At 35.7% G+C, this 14,952-nt stretch overlaps 1 protein-coding gene across 1 annotated transcript in view; it reads left to right on the top strand.

Annotated features, from left to right (window-relative positions):
• Positions 1-1,392: 1,392 nt before the first annotated feature.
• The window catches only part of LOC145987121 (isobutyryl-CoA dehydrogenase, mitochondrial-like), a 229,035-nt gene continuing 215,475 nt past the window's right edge, over positions 1,393-14,952 (top strand). Inside the window, exon 1 of the mRNA XM_083121609.1 lies at positions 1,393-1,550. Coding sequence (XP_082977735.1) covers positions 1,427-1,550 — 124 coding nt within the window. The 5' untranslated portion in view covers positions 1,393-1,426. The remainder of the gene's footprint in view (positions 1,551-14,952) is intronic.

The raw sequence follows: 14,952 nt of genomic DNA, 5'->3' as shown, positions 1-14,952 counted from the left end.
ATAAAATTAGTTACCTTAAATAAATTGAAAAATGGAAAGTGCCGCTGGGTTACGAAAGAGTATTAAAAATAAAAAAGTTTAGATATTCATTCACTACTCCATGTCGTGGTCGCCTTGTAATCAAGGGGTCCCGGGTTCGATATAGTGGTTCGAATCCCACTATAAGCTGTAGGTCCAGTCCTGATTAGCCTTATTGTGCATCAAGTCGACTTAAACAACAAATCAATCAATAAAAACTACTCCATGTAGGATAGTCTTCTTTGGACGTAATAAACGTTGGTTTGGGATCCATAGAAAATATTCCGAGTAAATAAGTATTGACGTTTGTATTTGATTAAATTATGGCTGAACTGATACCACTTTGAACCGATTACCACCGATACTGATACCGATCCTCGAAAATGGTTCCAATTTAAAGTTGTTCAAAATAGTTATTATTGTTAGTTCCCACTCCAATTATAAGCACCAATTTACCACAGCTTTGGATTAAAATATTTAAAAATTACACTATAATATAAATATATGTGTTAAGTAATCATAAAAATAAATATTGCTACAAAATGAATGGAAACTTCAAATTTTACATAAATTCCATCTGAGGAACTATTGCGCGGCATTTTTGCGGACCCCATGAACAAATAACATGCCGGAAAAGTAGCGGCCGGCATCTCCTTTGGAATAAAAAAAAAATCGTCTCGTCTCGTTTTCGAGACTGTGCGTTACGCTGCCAGGTATACAGGGTTCTAATCCTGTCCTGGGCGTTCTTTGTGAGTCATCACTCATCCTCATCTTCACGATTGGCTAAACTAGCAGAAATGTGAAGTAAAACAAATCAAATATATTAATCGTTTTCTAGACAAAACAGGAAATGTCTTATGAGCAACGCTGTAATGAACAATGAACCTAGCTGGAACAGCTAACTAGGGATGGACGATATCGGAAATTTCACATCACGATATATCGTCAAGAAAATATCGTCACAGACGATACGATACGATATCTTTTCCGTATCGTGATATCGACGATATATCGTCTCCACGACATATATCGCCAAATATCGTGACGATAAATCGCTGACACGATATATCGTCTAGTTGATATCGCCTGGATGACCTATTTTTTCAATATCGCGATGTGTCGTCTGAACCATATATCACCCAACACTACAGCTAAACCATACACCTATCAAGTGAAGCCTGTGATCAACGCCTGATTCAAAATGAACGCACAAGAATGCCGTTATTTTTCACTGATCGTTTGAAATCTGTTACTGCTTGCAGAGGAAAAAAAAAACCAGTTCATCTGTTGTATCTTGCACAGGAGGAGGCTCGTCCAACGCAGTGCCAAGAAAGCAACAGATAAGAGGCGAAGTGGTTGAGAAACTCCGTGACCTTCACAGGAGAACAGTTACAGTCACTCTGCGACCATGGCGAGACACTTGTGGTGTATTTTTAGTGGATCTTCAAGGGCTCTGAATAGCAGGAATGCATATGGAATGCACATCCGCTTCAACAGACAAGCCATTCGTTCGGTTGTCACCAGTTTGGATCGTAAGTACAAATGTGTCCTAATCAGACAATACAATCCACAAGATTTACTATATTGTGAAACAACTCTGTTTTATGGGTTGGAATAGAAACCCGTTTTGAATGTTTTGATAAGATAGCGAATGCGCATCATAAAAGAGATACGTGCAAACACATATACAGTGTTGCCATGTTTCTGGGAGGAAATTCCCACAGCAATTGCAGTGTTTCCTCTAGCAGAGTTAAAAAACTAGTAGCATTTTGGTAAACACAACGGAGTGTAAAATATCAGGTGGACCAATGTATCAGGGGAGTGTGCGCTGTAGGGGTGTGAGGGACAGAATTTTTTGGTCGGGACGGGATCAGGACGGAAAAATTTTTAATCCCGACTTTCGGGACGGTAAAAATACGCAATTTCCCGACAAAGTCGGAAAATTTTCGGGACGGGAAATGTTCGAAATTTCCCGAAGCTCTGAAAATCTCGAATTCTACACGTCATTTTGACCTTAAGTGATTGTTTTTGCATTTCTGGAATAAAAACTAACAATTTCCTATAAGTTCCAGACACTTACAATTCAGAAAACGTCGAGAATCAACGACTTTTTAAAATCACCATTCGGTATTTCCCGACTGTTCAGGATCTCGAAAAGTCTGGAAGTCATTTCCCGAAGTCGGGATCGGGACGGGATTTTTTCCCCCCGATCCCGGTCCCGACTTTTCGGGATCCCGCACACCCCTAGTGTGCGCCTCTGTCTATATATGGGTGTCGTTGAATTGTTACGAGTAAGAATTCTCGATATGAACTTCATTGCGTAAGACTTCTTGAGGAGAATAGTTACTGACCTGAACAAGCCAGTGCTATCGCCAAAGTATTTTGACTCATGGGTTAACGAAATGCTACCGGTTGAGCTACCTTTGAGTGACTGTGGCTGTCACGACTTTTGCAATTTTATTGTAAGCATGAAAATGCTTATTTTAGTCTCCTGAAAATTTCTCGTGTAGCTTCTTAGGCTGTGTAGGAGAGAAAGCTCAGAGTATTTAAAAAACGGTTAGTACCGATCTCACCCCCGGACGGCGGCGATGCCCCTGCAAAAAATGTATGGCAACTTAAAATTATTATCGTGCAAAGTTAATTGGACATTATTTATTGTCTACTGCTTAAAATTAGGCACCACGCTAGTAGGTTGTTTATGAGTAGAGTACTTCAGAATTAAAATAATTGGTGGTATTGAACTAATTCGTAGAGTTGGCACCTCTTGCCAGGCACTCGGTGCGTTCATATCGGTATGTTATTTGATAACCAAGGGCGCCTGCAGTTGGGGGCCAGAGGGGAACTTGCCTCCTGAGATATCAAGAAAAACTCATGTAATTGGAGTTCGAGTGGTGAAATTGTAGCGTGAAAACATGGATGAGGAGTGCCACGAAGGACAGCAAATGAAGGGCAACATATAAAATCTTACTCTGCCCAAGTGGTCGAAGTGGGTATTTGAGGCGAGCCCAATTTTAGGTCAAATAATTTAATATTTGAGTTTACACACAGTACATACGTATGTATGCTGTTTTTCAATCGGAAAACTTTGTTGCATCTGTCATATCGCGCCGTACCACGAGAGAAGGTTGCCTATGTACCGGTTACAGGCCCGTACCCGGGATTTTTTTAAGGGAAGGGATCAAAGAGAAGATCCGAAATATTGTTGGATTGATTGAATTAGGTTATTTTACGTCGCTTTCCTTTCACTTTTGGTTAATCGCGACGATGAGGATGAATGATGATAAAATTAATGGAGGGAAAATTACAAAGAATACCAGTAGTAGAGGACCCAGCCAAGGACTGTTGCTGTATGGGTGGTCTTTAATTTGCACGTACTTATAACTAATTTGCACGGGTTTTAATTAATTTGCATGTACTTAGAACTTATTTGCAAGTACTTAGAATACTTTACATTTATGTATTTGCATGTTTATAAGTTTTTATGAATATATAATAATTTATTTTATGAAAAATATGTATATAAAGGTAATTAGAGGTACTAAACGCTATGCATATGGTTTTATATTCATTACTGCAAAGTATGTAATGTATAAAATGTTAATATTAATGTTTATAATATTGAAAATAAGAGTTTATGGTTTATGAACCGCTATGAACGGTGGTAATGGGTGTAGGTACAGGTCCAATTCCGATTGGGGACGGTCCCGGTACTCGAACCCGCGATATGTAATATTATTAATTAGTACTATGCAATTATTTCATTATGTTATAAAAGACGGTGGTTTCACACGCTAGACAGAATACTGTCTCAGAATTTCGACTCCGCTCTGATGCCAGACAGAGAGAATGAAATAATATTCCGCGCAGGTAGAGGAGAAAGGAATTTGGGGAGTGTGCGTTCAAGGTCAAATGACGTCACAACGTCAGAACAAAGAAAGATCCTGATTGACCAATCACAGAACGCGTCGGTAGATTTTCAGAACCGGTTTTTTTCCCCAAGGTTAACTAGTACGCAAGAACAGGGGAAAGATATGTAATACTGTAGGGCAGGGGAGGGATTGAACCAGACAACAAAGGATGTCTGGAAATGCGCAGCAAGGTTCAAATTTTTTGAAACTGTGCGTCGCTTGCATGCTAGAATATGTTTCTGTCTAAGTAAGCCAAGGTTACCGAGAACACTAGAACAAAGGATGATGGGAAGAAGTTCAAGGTGAACAAGAACGCAAGAACAAAGAGAACGAAGCGTAATGGTTTTTTATCCGTACTATGAAGAAAGAAGAGCTATCAGGGACGGGGCCTACAGTTTTCACTATTTGCTTTTATCACGGGGTATCGAACCTAGGACCCTTTGATTATTGATTTAGGTAGTACATTTATGTTACTGTGTGTTATTTAACATAATATTGAGTTTATTTTTTACCAAACGTTGACTTTATGCCTAACATTTCCCCAGCTTATTCTTATTTTTACCAAAATAACACAATTCAATCTGTTCAGGAAAGATTTTTAGTTAGATTTTCGACACACAAAGTGTGTGTTCTCAACTTCTATCTGTTTATTTCACAAGTTTAGGCTTATTTTTACCAAAATAACACAATTCAATCTGTTCAGGAAAGATTTTTAGTTAGATTTTGGACTCGCAAAGACATTTTTTCAATTTTTAACTTATTATTTTACAACTTTATGTTAATATTTTACCAAAATAACACTTTTTATACTATTCAGGCAACATTTTTTATTAAATTTTGGACTCGCAAAGACATTTTTTCAACTTTTAACTTATTATTTTACAACTTTATGTTCATTTTTTACCAAAGTAACACTTTTTATACTATTCAGGCAACATTTTTAGTTACATTTTCGACACGCAAAAACATTTTTTCAACTTTTAACTTATTATTTTACAACTTTATGTTAATTTTTTACCAAAATAACACTATTCATACTATTCAGGAAATATTTTTAGTTACATTTTTGACACACAAAGTGTGTGTTCTCAACTTTTATCTGTTTATTTCACAAGTTTAGCGTAATATTTACTCAAATAACACGATTTGAACATGTTTTTTATTACATTTTGGACACACACACACACAGAAAAAGAGAGAGAGAGAGAGAGAGAGAGAGAGAGAGAGAGAGAGAGAGAGAGAGAGAGAGATTTTCCAATTTTACAGGATTATTCTCCAAGTTTACTCAAATAACACAATTTAAATGTGTTTTGAATTAAATTTTGTACACACGAAGTGTGTTTCGTCTAGTTTTACCCTTTATTTTTCAATTTTATGCTTATTTTACCAAAGCAAGACGTCTTAGTCTATTCAAGAAAGAGTTTTCAATTATATTTTGGATGCAAAAGTATGTTTTGGCAAGTTCTACCCTTTCATTTTACAAGTTTAGGCTTATTATTACTCAAATAACACAATTTCATCTATTCAGGAAAGACTTTTAGTTACATTTTCGACACACAAGGACATCATTTTTTTCAAATTTTAACTTATTATTTTACAAGTGTATGTAATTTCTTATTCTAATAACACAACTTAATCCATTCAGGAAGGATCTTTATTATATTTTGGATGTACAAAGAGAAATTTTCAACCTTTTTACTGATTTTTTTGCAGGGCTTGTATTAATTTAATTTATTTTGTTTTGAATCCGACATTCACTAATTTGTAACTTAAGAGTTTAGTATTTATTTAAATCTTTTCAAAAACACTAAAGAAAAAGTACTTTTAGCTAAAATGTAAGCCACAGAATATATTATTATTATTAGGGTTTTCTGATTTCCACTATACCATTTTTGTTTTGTATTTCTATATTAATTTAGGGCAGGTTACGCCTGCTTCGTAGGGAAGTTTGTTTATTTTAGAGTTTGCTGAGTATTTTGTCACTGTTGTACTAGGTAAAAGTTTTCTAAATATATCAGATAGGGCTCTGTATATTTTTTTTGTTTTTGCTATTTTGGAGATGATGCGATCAGCACCACTCTCCATCTGCTTCTTATCCTATGTACCCAATATTATTTTGAGGCTTTGTGAATTTATGCAGGAGAGAGGGCTTGAAAATTTTGATCTCAGATAACCCAACTATTATTTTAAAGAATATTTTATACTTATTATGTGCCACTAGAATATCTAAGCTTGCTTAATTTTAATGTCTGTAACGCTTTTATTGTATTTCTAGCTAAGGCTTACTGGATAAAGTACACGAAATGTTTAACATTTCGACTATTTGCCTTGATACGAGGCCAAATTTTTAGTGTAACGAAAATTATTATGTGTCTATGAGGTCTGAAATCCCTTTACCGAGGGTCCATATTTGGACGCTTGGTAATATTGTTTTTCCCCTTAAATATAACAATTTAACAATATAATAACAATACGAAGTTAACAGACGGCTTAGGGGCCTAGGTCCACTTGCTAAACTTTTTTCTATGCTAGAAGAATAATTTAGCCTTATAGCCTTTTTTCAAAGTATTTTTGAAGTACAACCTTAGTGACAATGAAGTTCGACCAGTCACAAATATAGGAGTGCGTTGTGAAAGAAGGAGAACACATGCATATGCTGAACATATTTTATTCAGCAGGTTACATGGAACGAATGAAAACATAAATTTCCGCTGCAACGCAGCAATGTATGGTGTCCACACAAAATAAAACATTTTCGTCCATCTACACGTGACATTGAAGTTCGACCACTGTTAGAGGGGATCCTGTTTACCACGGTGTGACGCCGCCTTGTCGGCGAATAACTGTGGCAATGCGTCGGGGCATGCTGCGGACTGTCGTGGGTGCCCTCTGTTGCACACGTCGCTTAAGAATACGCCACACATGCTCAATGGGCGAGAGGCCGGGACTCGATGGTGGCCATGGCAGAGTTCGCACGTGATGGCGAGTCAACCATTCTCTTGTCAGCCGCGCTGTATGAGGCCTGGCATTGTCGTGTTGAAAGATGAGACGCCGCCTGTGGAACAGGTGCCTTCGCACTGTGGGAAGATGCCGCTCCAGTATGCGTGTATAGGCGTGTGCATTCACAATGCCCTCACAGACGTGTAGTGGGCCAACCCCAGGCCAACCCCAGATGCCGTCATTCATCCCCATACCATCACTGACGCAGGTTTCTGTACCCGACGTGCATAACATTTTGCTTCATTCTGTTCCTCCTTCCGACAAATGACTGTTTTCCGTATTTTCCCGTACACAACATTGAAAGAGGATTCGTCCGTCCACAAAACCCTGTTCCACTGCCGAAATGTCCATCCCCGGTACATTCGTGCCCACCGTAGTCGATTGCCTTTGTTCAACATGGAAAGGAAGGGTTTACGTTTCGCCTTGTACACTCGGTAACTGCATCGCTGTAGGTAACGGCGAATGGTTCTGGTTGACACTTCAATGTGAAAGCGTTCTCGAGTCCACAGTCGTAATTCGGCCACAGAAACATGATTGTTGGTCTGGATATAGCGCCCAAATATCCGTAGGTCACGCACGCTCAGCAGGCGTTTTCGACCGGGGGCCTTACCTGGCTCTGTAGTACCCGTATTTTGGTGGTGTTTGATGATGCAGTGGACGGTTGACTTGGGTAAGTTCAGTTGGCGCCCTATTTCACGTTCACTGAGTCCATCCCGTTGCAACTCCACCACTCTTCTCCTCACGGTGTTGTCAATAGGTTTGCCCCTGGCCATGGTGATGATCCACTGCGGTTCCTCGGTGCACAGCACGCGCTTATATACGGCGGACTCCCTTATCGTGTCCGTGACGTCATGCTTCCGTCGAATGCGCCACTATCTGGAATTTCCGTATGGGTCTGGTGCCTGGTCGAAGTTCAATGTCACGCGTATTGTTCCCCGTTTTCGTTCTTTACGTGACCTTGGGTGCAACATGCTGGGATCACGATTCTTGCCTGCTCACACGCCTCCTCTTACACACATGCGTCACTTCTGCGGGTCACCCATTCCACCGCCTATGCCTCTGTGCATTTAATCACGTATTTCTTTCTGGTCGAACTTCATTGTCACCAAGGTTGTATTACTGGTTTTTTGGGTGCATCAACATTTGGGTTATTTCCATTTGTTATATTATAAGAGGTTTATTTTTTACTCTAAGATCAAGATTCTTCCAAGACATAGGATAGAGTAAAAACATGGCTTGCTTATGGACAAAACTCAACAACATAGGAATAAGATAGACAAGCAATCCTTTTTTCAGTACAAAATTCCAATTACTCAAGTAATTACTCAGAATACTAAGGCTTCAAAAGTGAACACTAAGAATAATGTTCAGACTAAAGTATAAGGCATCTTGCAAAGGATTATTACTCCCTACATCTAGAATTCAATAACAATTATTCTAAATACTACGAACTTGGGTAAAATATAGTCAAATACACTACACAAGAAGGAAAAATAATTACAAGAAAAACAGCAGACACTCAATATCTCAAAACAATCAGATAAAAATATTCTACAACAAACTGCCTCATAACATAAAACTGCTAACTCCCCAAAACATATACAAATACAATAAATAAAAAAACTACTTGAAAAGGGAAAACTCTCTACAGTCTCACAGAGTTGATGTAAAATAACATCAAAACTTAGAAGCGTGCACAGTCAATAGTGCTCAATTTGCATACAGTTCACATGCAAGTCTCGTGAAAAGACTCGAAACAGTCTCCCAGCTCAGTTCTCATCTGTACTTGGACAACAAAAACCTGCAACAAATTCTCAGAAATCCTACCTTTCCTACCCTTGCTTGAATAGCTAAAGTGCAATCTTCATACTAAAATATTGAAAAAAGGCATATCTATGTACATAAAAGTGTGTACACATGTGTTTGTCTGTGTGTACTCTTAGATAATTTGATAAAAACAGCAATATAGTTAAAAATCAAAGACTATACTTAATAATATTAATTTGAAAATAATCTGATAGAAACAGTATAAGCTATTTAACCTGTCATAGTAATTAGATTCGTTTGTTAATTACAAGAAAATAAAAGTTAAATACAGTAAATATACTTGGTCACTTACATTGAAAAAGGAACATAAATTGAGAGTATTTGAAAATAAAATCCTTAGGAAAATATTTGGGCCTAAAACAGATGAGTGGAGATGGTTACATAATTTAGAAGTACATAATTTGTATTCATGTCCAGATATTATTAGAATGATTAAATCAAAAAGAGTTAGGTGGGTAGGTCATGTGGTACAAATGGGAGAGGAAAGAAGAGTATACAGGATTCTTGTTGGGAAAACTGATGGTAAAACACCAATAGAAATACCAAAACAAGAATGGAGGGATAATGTTGAAATGGACCTAAAGGAAATTGGTAGGGATAGGAAAAAGTATATAGATCTTGCTCAGGACAGGGACAGAAGAAAGGCCTGTGTTGCTGCATCCATGGACCTTCGGGTTTAAAAAGGCTAAAGAGTGAGTTAGTTATACATTAAATAAGCATAATATTTGGATTGTAAGTAGTGAATATAACAAATGTACAATGCATTGTGCGAAAACTATTTCAACTTTGCATTATATGCAGAAAATTAAACCAGTTTACCTTAGAAATACATTTTAAAAATAGCCCAAAATAGCATGCGTAATAGAAAATTAAGAAAACTTTCTGATGCATAAAAGTACTGACTAGTGCTGAATGAATCAATTACTGTAAAATATTATTCTCTGATTCAAGTAATTTAACTGTAAACATTATCTTTTGTGTGTAAAATATAATTGTTAGTTGCACTGATAAGTACAAATATTAACTTTATACGCCTTCATACACTCTAAATAACATAACTCTGATATATAAATTAGTAACAATTTGTTAAAAATTAAGTTAAACTGTAGAATTGTTTTCTTAAATAAATATAAAGTAGTAAAAATACTAAACAAATAATTCCTTCTTTTCCTATTTAAAGAATGCCAAACAGTGTAAACCAGATGTTAGTGGCTAAATAACATAAAATTTGAAGGCAGTAACAATATTTTTAAAAATACTGTTTTTTTTACCTAACTTTGTGAATTAAATACTAGTACATTTTGTCAAATTATAAATAAAATATACCTATTTCTTTGGTATTTGTACTAACGTGAAGAAAAATGTTACTAAAACTTGGCTAGTACAGTAAATCTGAGAGTTTTAGCTTTATTTGTCCGTAACTGGCTATAAATGTAACTTGTTAATCTCGCCAGACACAATCTTTACCTCAATTTTGGAAGCTAGCTGAACTTTAGCGTTTCGAATTACATATAGTGAAGGCCTCTATGTGGAAAAATACACCCAGTCTGTATAAATTTGGAAATGTTGTCTCCTCCTCTGTCGAACCAGACCAAGAGTGTCTCAAATGTTCCAATATATTTCTTAACATAACTAACTTTTCAAGAAAAAGAATACCTTGTGCCCAGATAGCTTAGTTGGTATAGCGTTATTCTTTTAACCTATCTGTCCAGGGTTCGAGTCCCTGTCTGGGCGATTACAATTTTTAGATTTTGTCATCAGATCTTGTGCAGACTTCAAATTTCATAAGTTTTAAGCAATCTAAGTTAATTTTGGGAGTGGGCCAAATTGGTTCCTCATATAAAAAGCAATGACCAAATTGGTCCTAGCGTCTATGACCCTACTTGGGTTCATCCGCCAAAACATCTGCTTCGAGTCTCCGATGCCCTGGTGGAGCCCGTTCAGGTTCCACCGCCCACAAGTGCGTTCCTTCGCCAATCCAGCGAAGGTGAGAGTAATAGAGCGCGACCCGCTATATATACATTCAGCTCACTGTTGGTCACCCCCTTGATCTAGTTATTTTCATGCAATCACCTACATTTAGTGAATTTTGCCGTCTTTCTGTTTGATCTGTTAAACAAAGCAATCAATAAAAATATACTTAGATAGAAAAATCCTGATATAGTTGGATTCTCAAAAATATGTACAATCAATGTTCTTGATACATTTAGCACCTGAGATAGTATAAATCAAAATCTAGTTAGTGTTGGCCTGTGTGCTTCTGGTACATGTAGTTACTTGAAAAAGCAAATATTGGGTGTATAAAAGATAGCATTCTTGTGAAACAGTAAAAATCAACCTTATATCCTCATAGCATTAGTTGCAAGTGCTTCTTGCAGGCGAATAAGGCTCTGGCATGTGGGCCTACATCACCTACAATCCTCTGTAAAATTCGTGTTGTCCTATAAATTGTCGATATACATGCTAAGTCCCTAGTTACAGCCTAAGCTTTTAGCTTCAATAAGTGTATTTTAGTCCTCGAAGACATATATTGATCTTAGAGTAAAAAATAAACCTCGTATAATATAACAAATGGAAATAACCCAAATGTTGATGCACCCAAAAAACCAGTAATACTTCAAAAATACTTTGAAAAAAGGCTATAAGGCTAAATTATTCTTCTAGCATAGAAAAAAGTTTAGCAAGTGGACCTAGGCCCCTAAGCCGTCTGTTAACTTCGTATTGTTATTATATTGTTAAATTGTTATATTTAAGGGGAAAAACAATATTACCAAGCGTCCAAATATGGACCCTCGGTAAAGGGATTTCAGACCTCATAGACACATAATAATTTTCGTTACACTAAAAATTTGGCCTCGTATCAAGGCAAATAGTCGAAATGTTAAACATTTCGTGTACTTTATCCAGTAAGCCTTAGCTAGAAATACAATAAAAACGTTACAGACATTAAAATTAAGCAAGCTTAGATATTCTATAGTGGCACATAATAAGTATAAAATATCCTTTAAAATAATAGTTGGGTTATCTGAGATCAAAATTTTCAAGCCCTCTCTCCTGCATAAATTCACAAAGCCTCAAAATAATATTGGGTACATAAGATAAGAAGCAGATGGAGAATGGTGCTGATCGAATCATCTCCAAAATAGCAAAAACAAAAAAATATACAGAGCCCTATCTGATATATTTAGAAAACTTTTACCTAGTACAACAGTAACAAAATACTCAGCAAACTCTAAAATAAACAAACTTCCCTACGAAGCAGGCGTAACCTGCCCTAAATTAATATAGAAATACAAAACAAAAATGGTATAGTGGAAATCAGTAAACCCTAATAATAATAATATATTCTGTGGCTTACATTTTAGCTAAAAGTACTTTTTCTTTAGTGTTTTTGAAAAGATTTAAATAAATACTAAACTCTTAAGTTACAAATTAGTGAATGTCGGATTCAAAACAAAATAAATTAAATTAATACAAGCCCTGCAAAAAAATCAGTAAAAAGGTTGAAAATTTCTCTTTGTACATCCAAAATATAATAAAGATCCTTCCTGAATGGATTAAGTTGTGTTATTAGAATAAGAAATTACATACACTTGTAAAATAATAAGTTAAAATTTGAAAAAAATTATGTCCTTGTGTGTCGAAAATGTAACTAAAAGTCTTTCCTGAATAGATGAAATTGTGTTATTTGAGTAATAATAAGCCTAAACTTGTAAAATGAAAGGGTAGAACTTGCCAAAACATACTTTTGCATCCAAAATATAATTGAAAACTCTTTCTTGGTAAAATAAGCATAAAATTGAAAAATAAAGGGTAAAACTAGACGAAACACACTTCGTGTGTACAAAATTTAATTCAAAACACATTTAAATTGTGTTATTTGAGTAAACTTGGAGAATAATCCTGTAAAATTGGAAAATATCTTTCTCTCTCTCTCTCTCTCTCTCTCTCTCTCCTTCTGTGTGTGTGTGTGTGTGTGTGTCTGTGTGTGTCCAAAATGTAATAAAAAACATGTTCAAATCGTGTTATTTGAGTAAATATTACGCTAAACTTGTGAAATAAACAGACAAAAGTTGAGAACACACACTTTGTGTGTAGAAAATGTAACTAAAAATGTTGCCTGAATAGTACAAATAGTGTTATTTTGTTAAAAAATTAACATAAAGTTGTAAAATAATAAGTTAAATGTTGAAAAAATGTCTTTGCGAGTCCAAAATTTAATAAAAAATGTTGCCTGAATAGTATAAATAGTGTTATTTTGGTAAAAAATGAACATAAAGTTGTAAAATAATAAGTTAAAAGTTAAAAAAATGTATTTGCGAGTCCAAAATTTAATAAAAAATGTTGCCTGAATAGTATAAAAAGTGTTATTTTGGTAAAAAATTAACATAAAGTTGTAAAATAATAAATTAAAAGTTGAAAAAATGTCTTTGCGAGTCCAAAATTTAATAAAAAATGTTGCCTGAATAGTATAGAAAGTGTTATTTTGGTAAAAAATTAACATAAAGTTGTAAAATAATAAGTTAAAAGTTGAAAAAATGTCTTTGCGAGTCCAAAATTTAATAAAAAATGTTGCCTGAATAGTATAAAAAGTGTTATTTTGGTAAAAGATTAACATAAAGTTGTAAAATAATAAGTTAAAAATTGAAAAAAATGTCTTTGCGAGTCCAAAATCTAACTAAAAATCTTTCCTGAACAGATTGAATTGTGTTATTTTGGTAAAAATAAGCCTAAACTTGTGAAATAAACAGATAGAAGTTGAGAACACACACTTTGTGTGTCGAAAATCTAACTAAAAATCTTTCCTGAACAGATTGAATTGTGTTATTTTGGTAAAAATAAGAAAAAGCTGGGAAAATGTTAGGCATATAGTCAAAGTTTGGTAAAAAATAAACTCAATATTATGTTAAATAACACACAGTAACATAAATGTACTACCTAATCAATAATCAAAGGGTCCTAGGTTCGATACCCCGTGATAAAAGCAAATAGTGAAAACTGTAGGCCCCGTCCCTGATCGCTCTTCTTTGTTCATAGTACGGATAAAAAACCATTACGCTTCGTTCTCTTTGTTCTTGCGTTCTAGTTCACCTTGAACTTCTTCCCATCATCCTTTGTTCTAGTGTTCTCGGTAACCTTGGCTTACTTAGACAGAAACATATTCTAGCATGCAAGCGACGCACAGTTTCAAAAAATTTGACCCTTGCTGCGCATTTCCAGACATCCTTTGTTGTCTGGTTCAATCCCTCCCCTGCCCTACAGTATTGCATATCTTTCCCCTGTTCTTGCGTACTAGTTAACCTTGGGGAAAAAAACCGGTTCTGAAAATCTACCGACGCGTTCTCTGATTGGTCAATCAGGATCTTTCTTTGTTCTGACGTTGTGACGTCATTTGACCTTGAACGCACACTCCCCAAATTCCTTTCTCCTCTACCTGCTCGGAATATTAATTCATTCTCTCTGTCTGGCATCAGAGCGGAGTCGAAATTCTGAGACAGTATTCTGTCTAGCGTGTGAAACCACCGTCTTTTATAACATAATGAAATAATTGCATAGTACTAATTAATAATATTACATATCGCGGGTTCGAGTACCGGTACCGTCCCCAATCGGAATTGGACCTGTACCTACACCCATTACCACCGTTCATAGCGGTTCATAAACCATAAACTCTTATTTTCAATATTATAAACATTAATATTAACATTTTATACATTACATACTTTGCAGTAATGAATATAAAACCATATGCATAGCGTTTAGTACCTTTAATTACCTTCTATATACATATTTTTCATAAAATAAATTATTATATATTCATAAAAACTTATAAACATGCAAATACATAAATGTAAAGTATTCTAAGTACTTGCAAATAAGTTCTAAGTACTTGCAAATTAATTAAAACCCGTGCAAATTAGTTATAAGTACGTGCAAATTAAAGACCACCCATGCAGCAACAGTCCTTGGCTGGGTCCTCTACTACTAATACCCATGTCCAGGCTGGCATTCGAACCCGGAACCTCTGAAGCCGTAACGTGCTGTGCTAACCACTCCGCCATGGTGGTCGGCGAAATGCTGTTGGATTAGATGTGACCTCCAATGCTATGGTATTGATTTTTATGCTTTATTTTACTTTGCTTTTGTGCCACTTCTGGCTAATTTGCGAAGATGGGAATGAGTGATGATATGATGAAAT

Source organism: Lepisma saccharinum, chromosome 4 (assembly GCF_977018435.1).
Source record: "Lepisma saccharinum chromosome 4, izLepSacc3.1, whole genome shotgun sequence".
Lineage (NCBI taxonomy): Eukaryota > Metazoa > Arthropoda > Insecta > Zygentoma > Lepismatidae > Lepisma > Lepisma saccharinum.
Note: the sequence above shows the minus strand (reverse complement) of the source record. Positions and strands in the feature narration are given on the sequence as shown.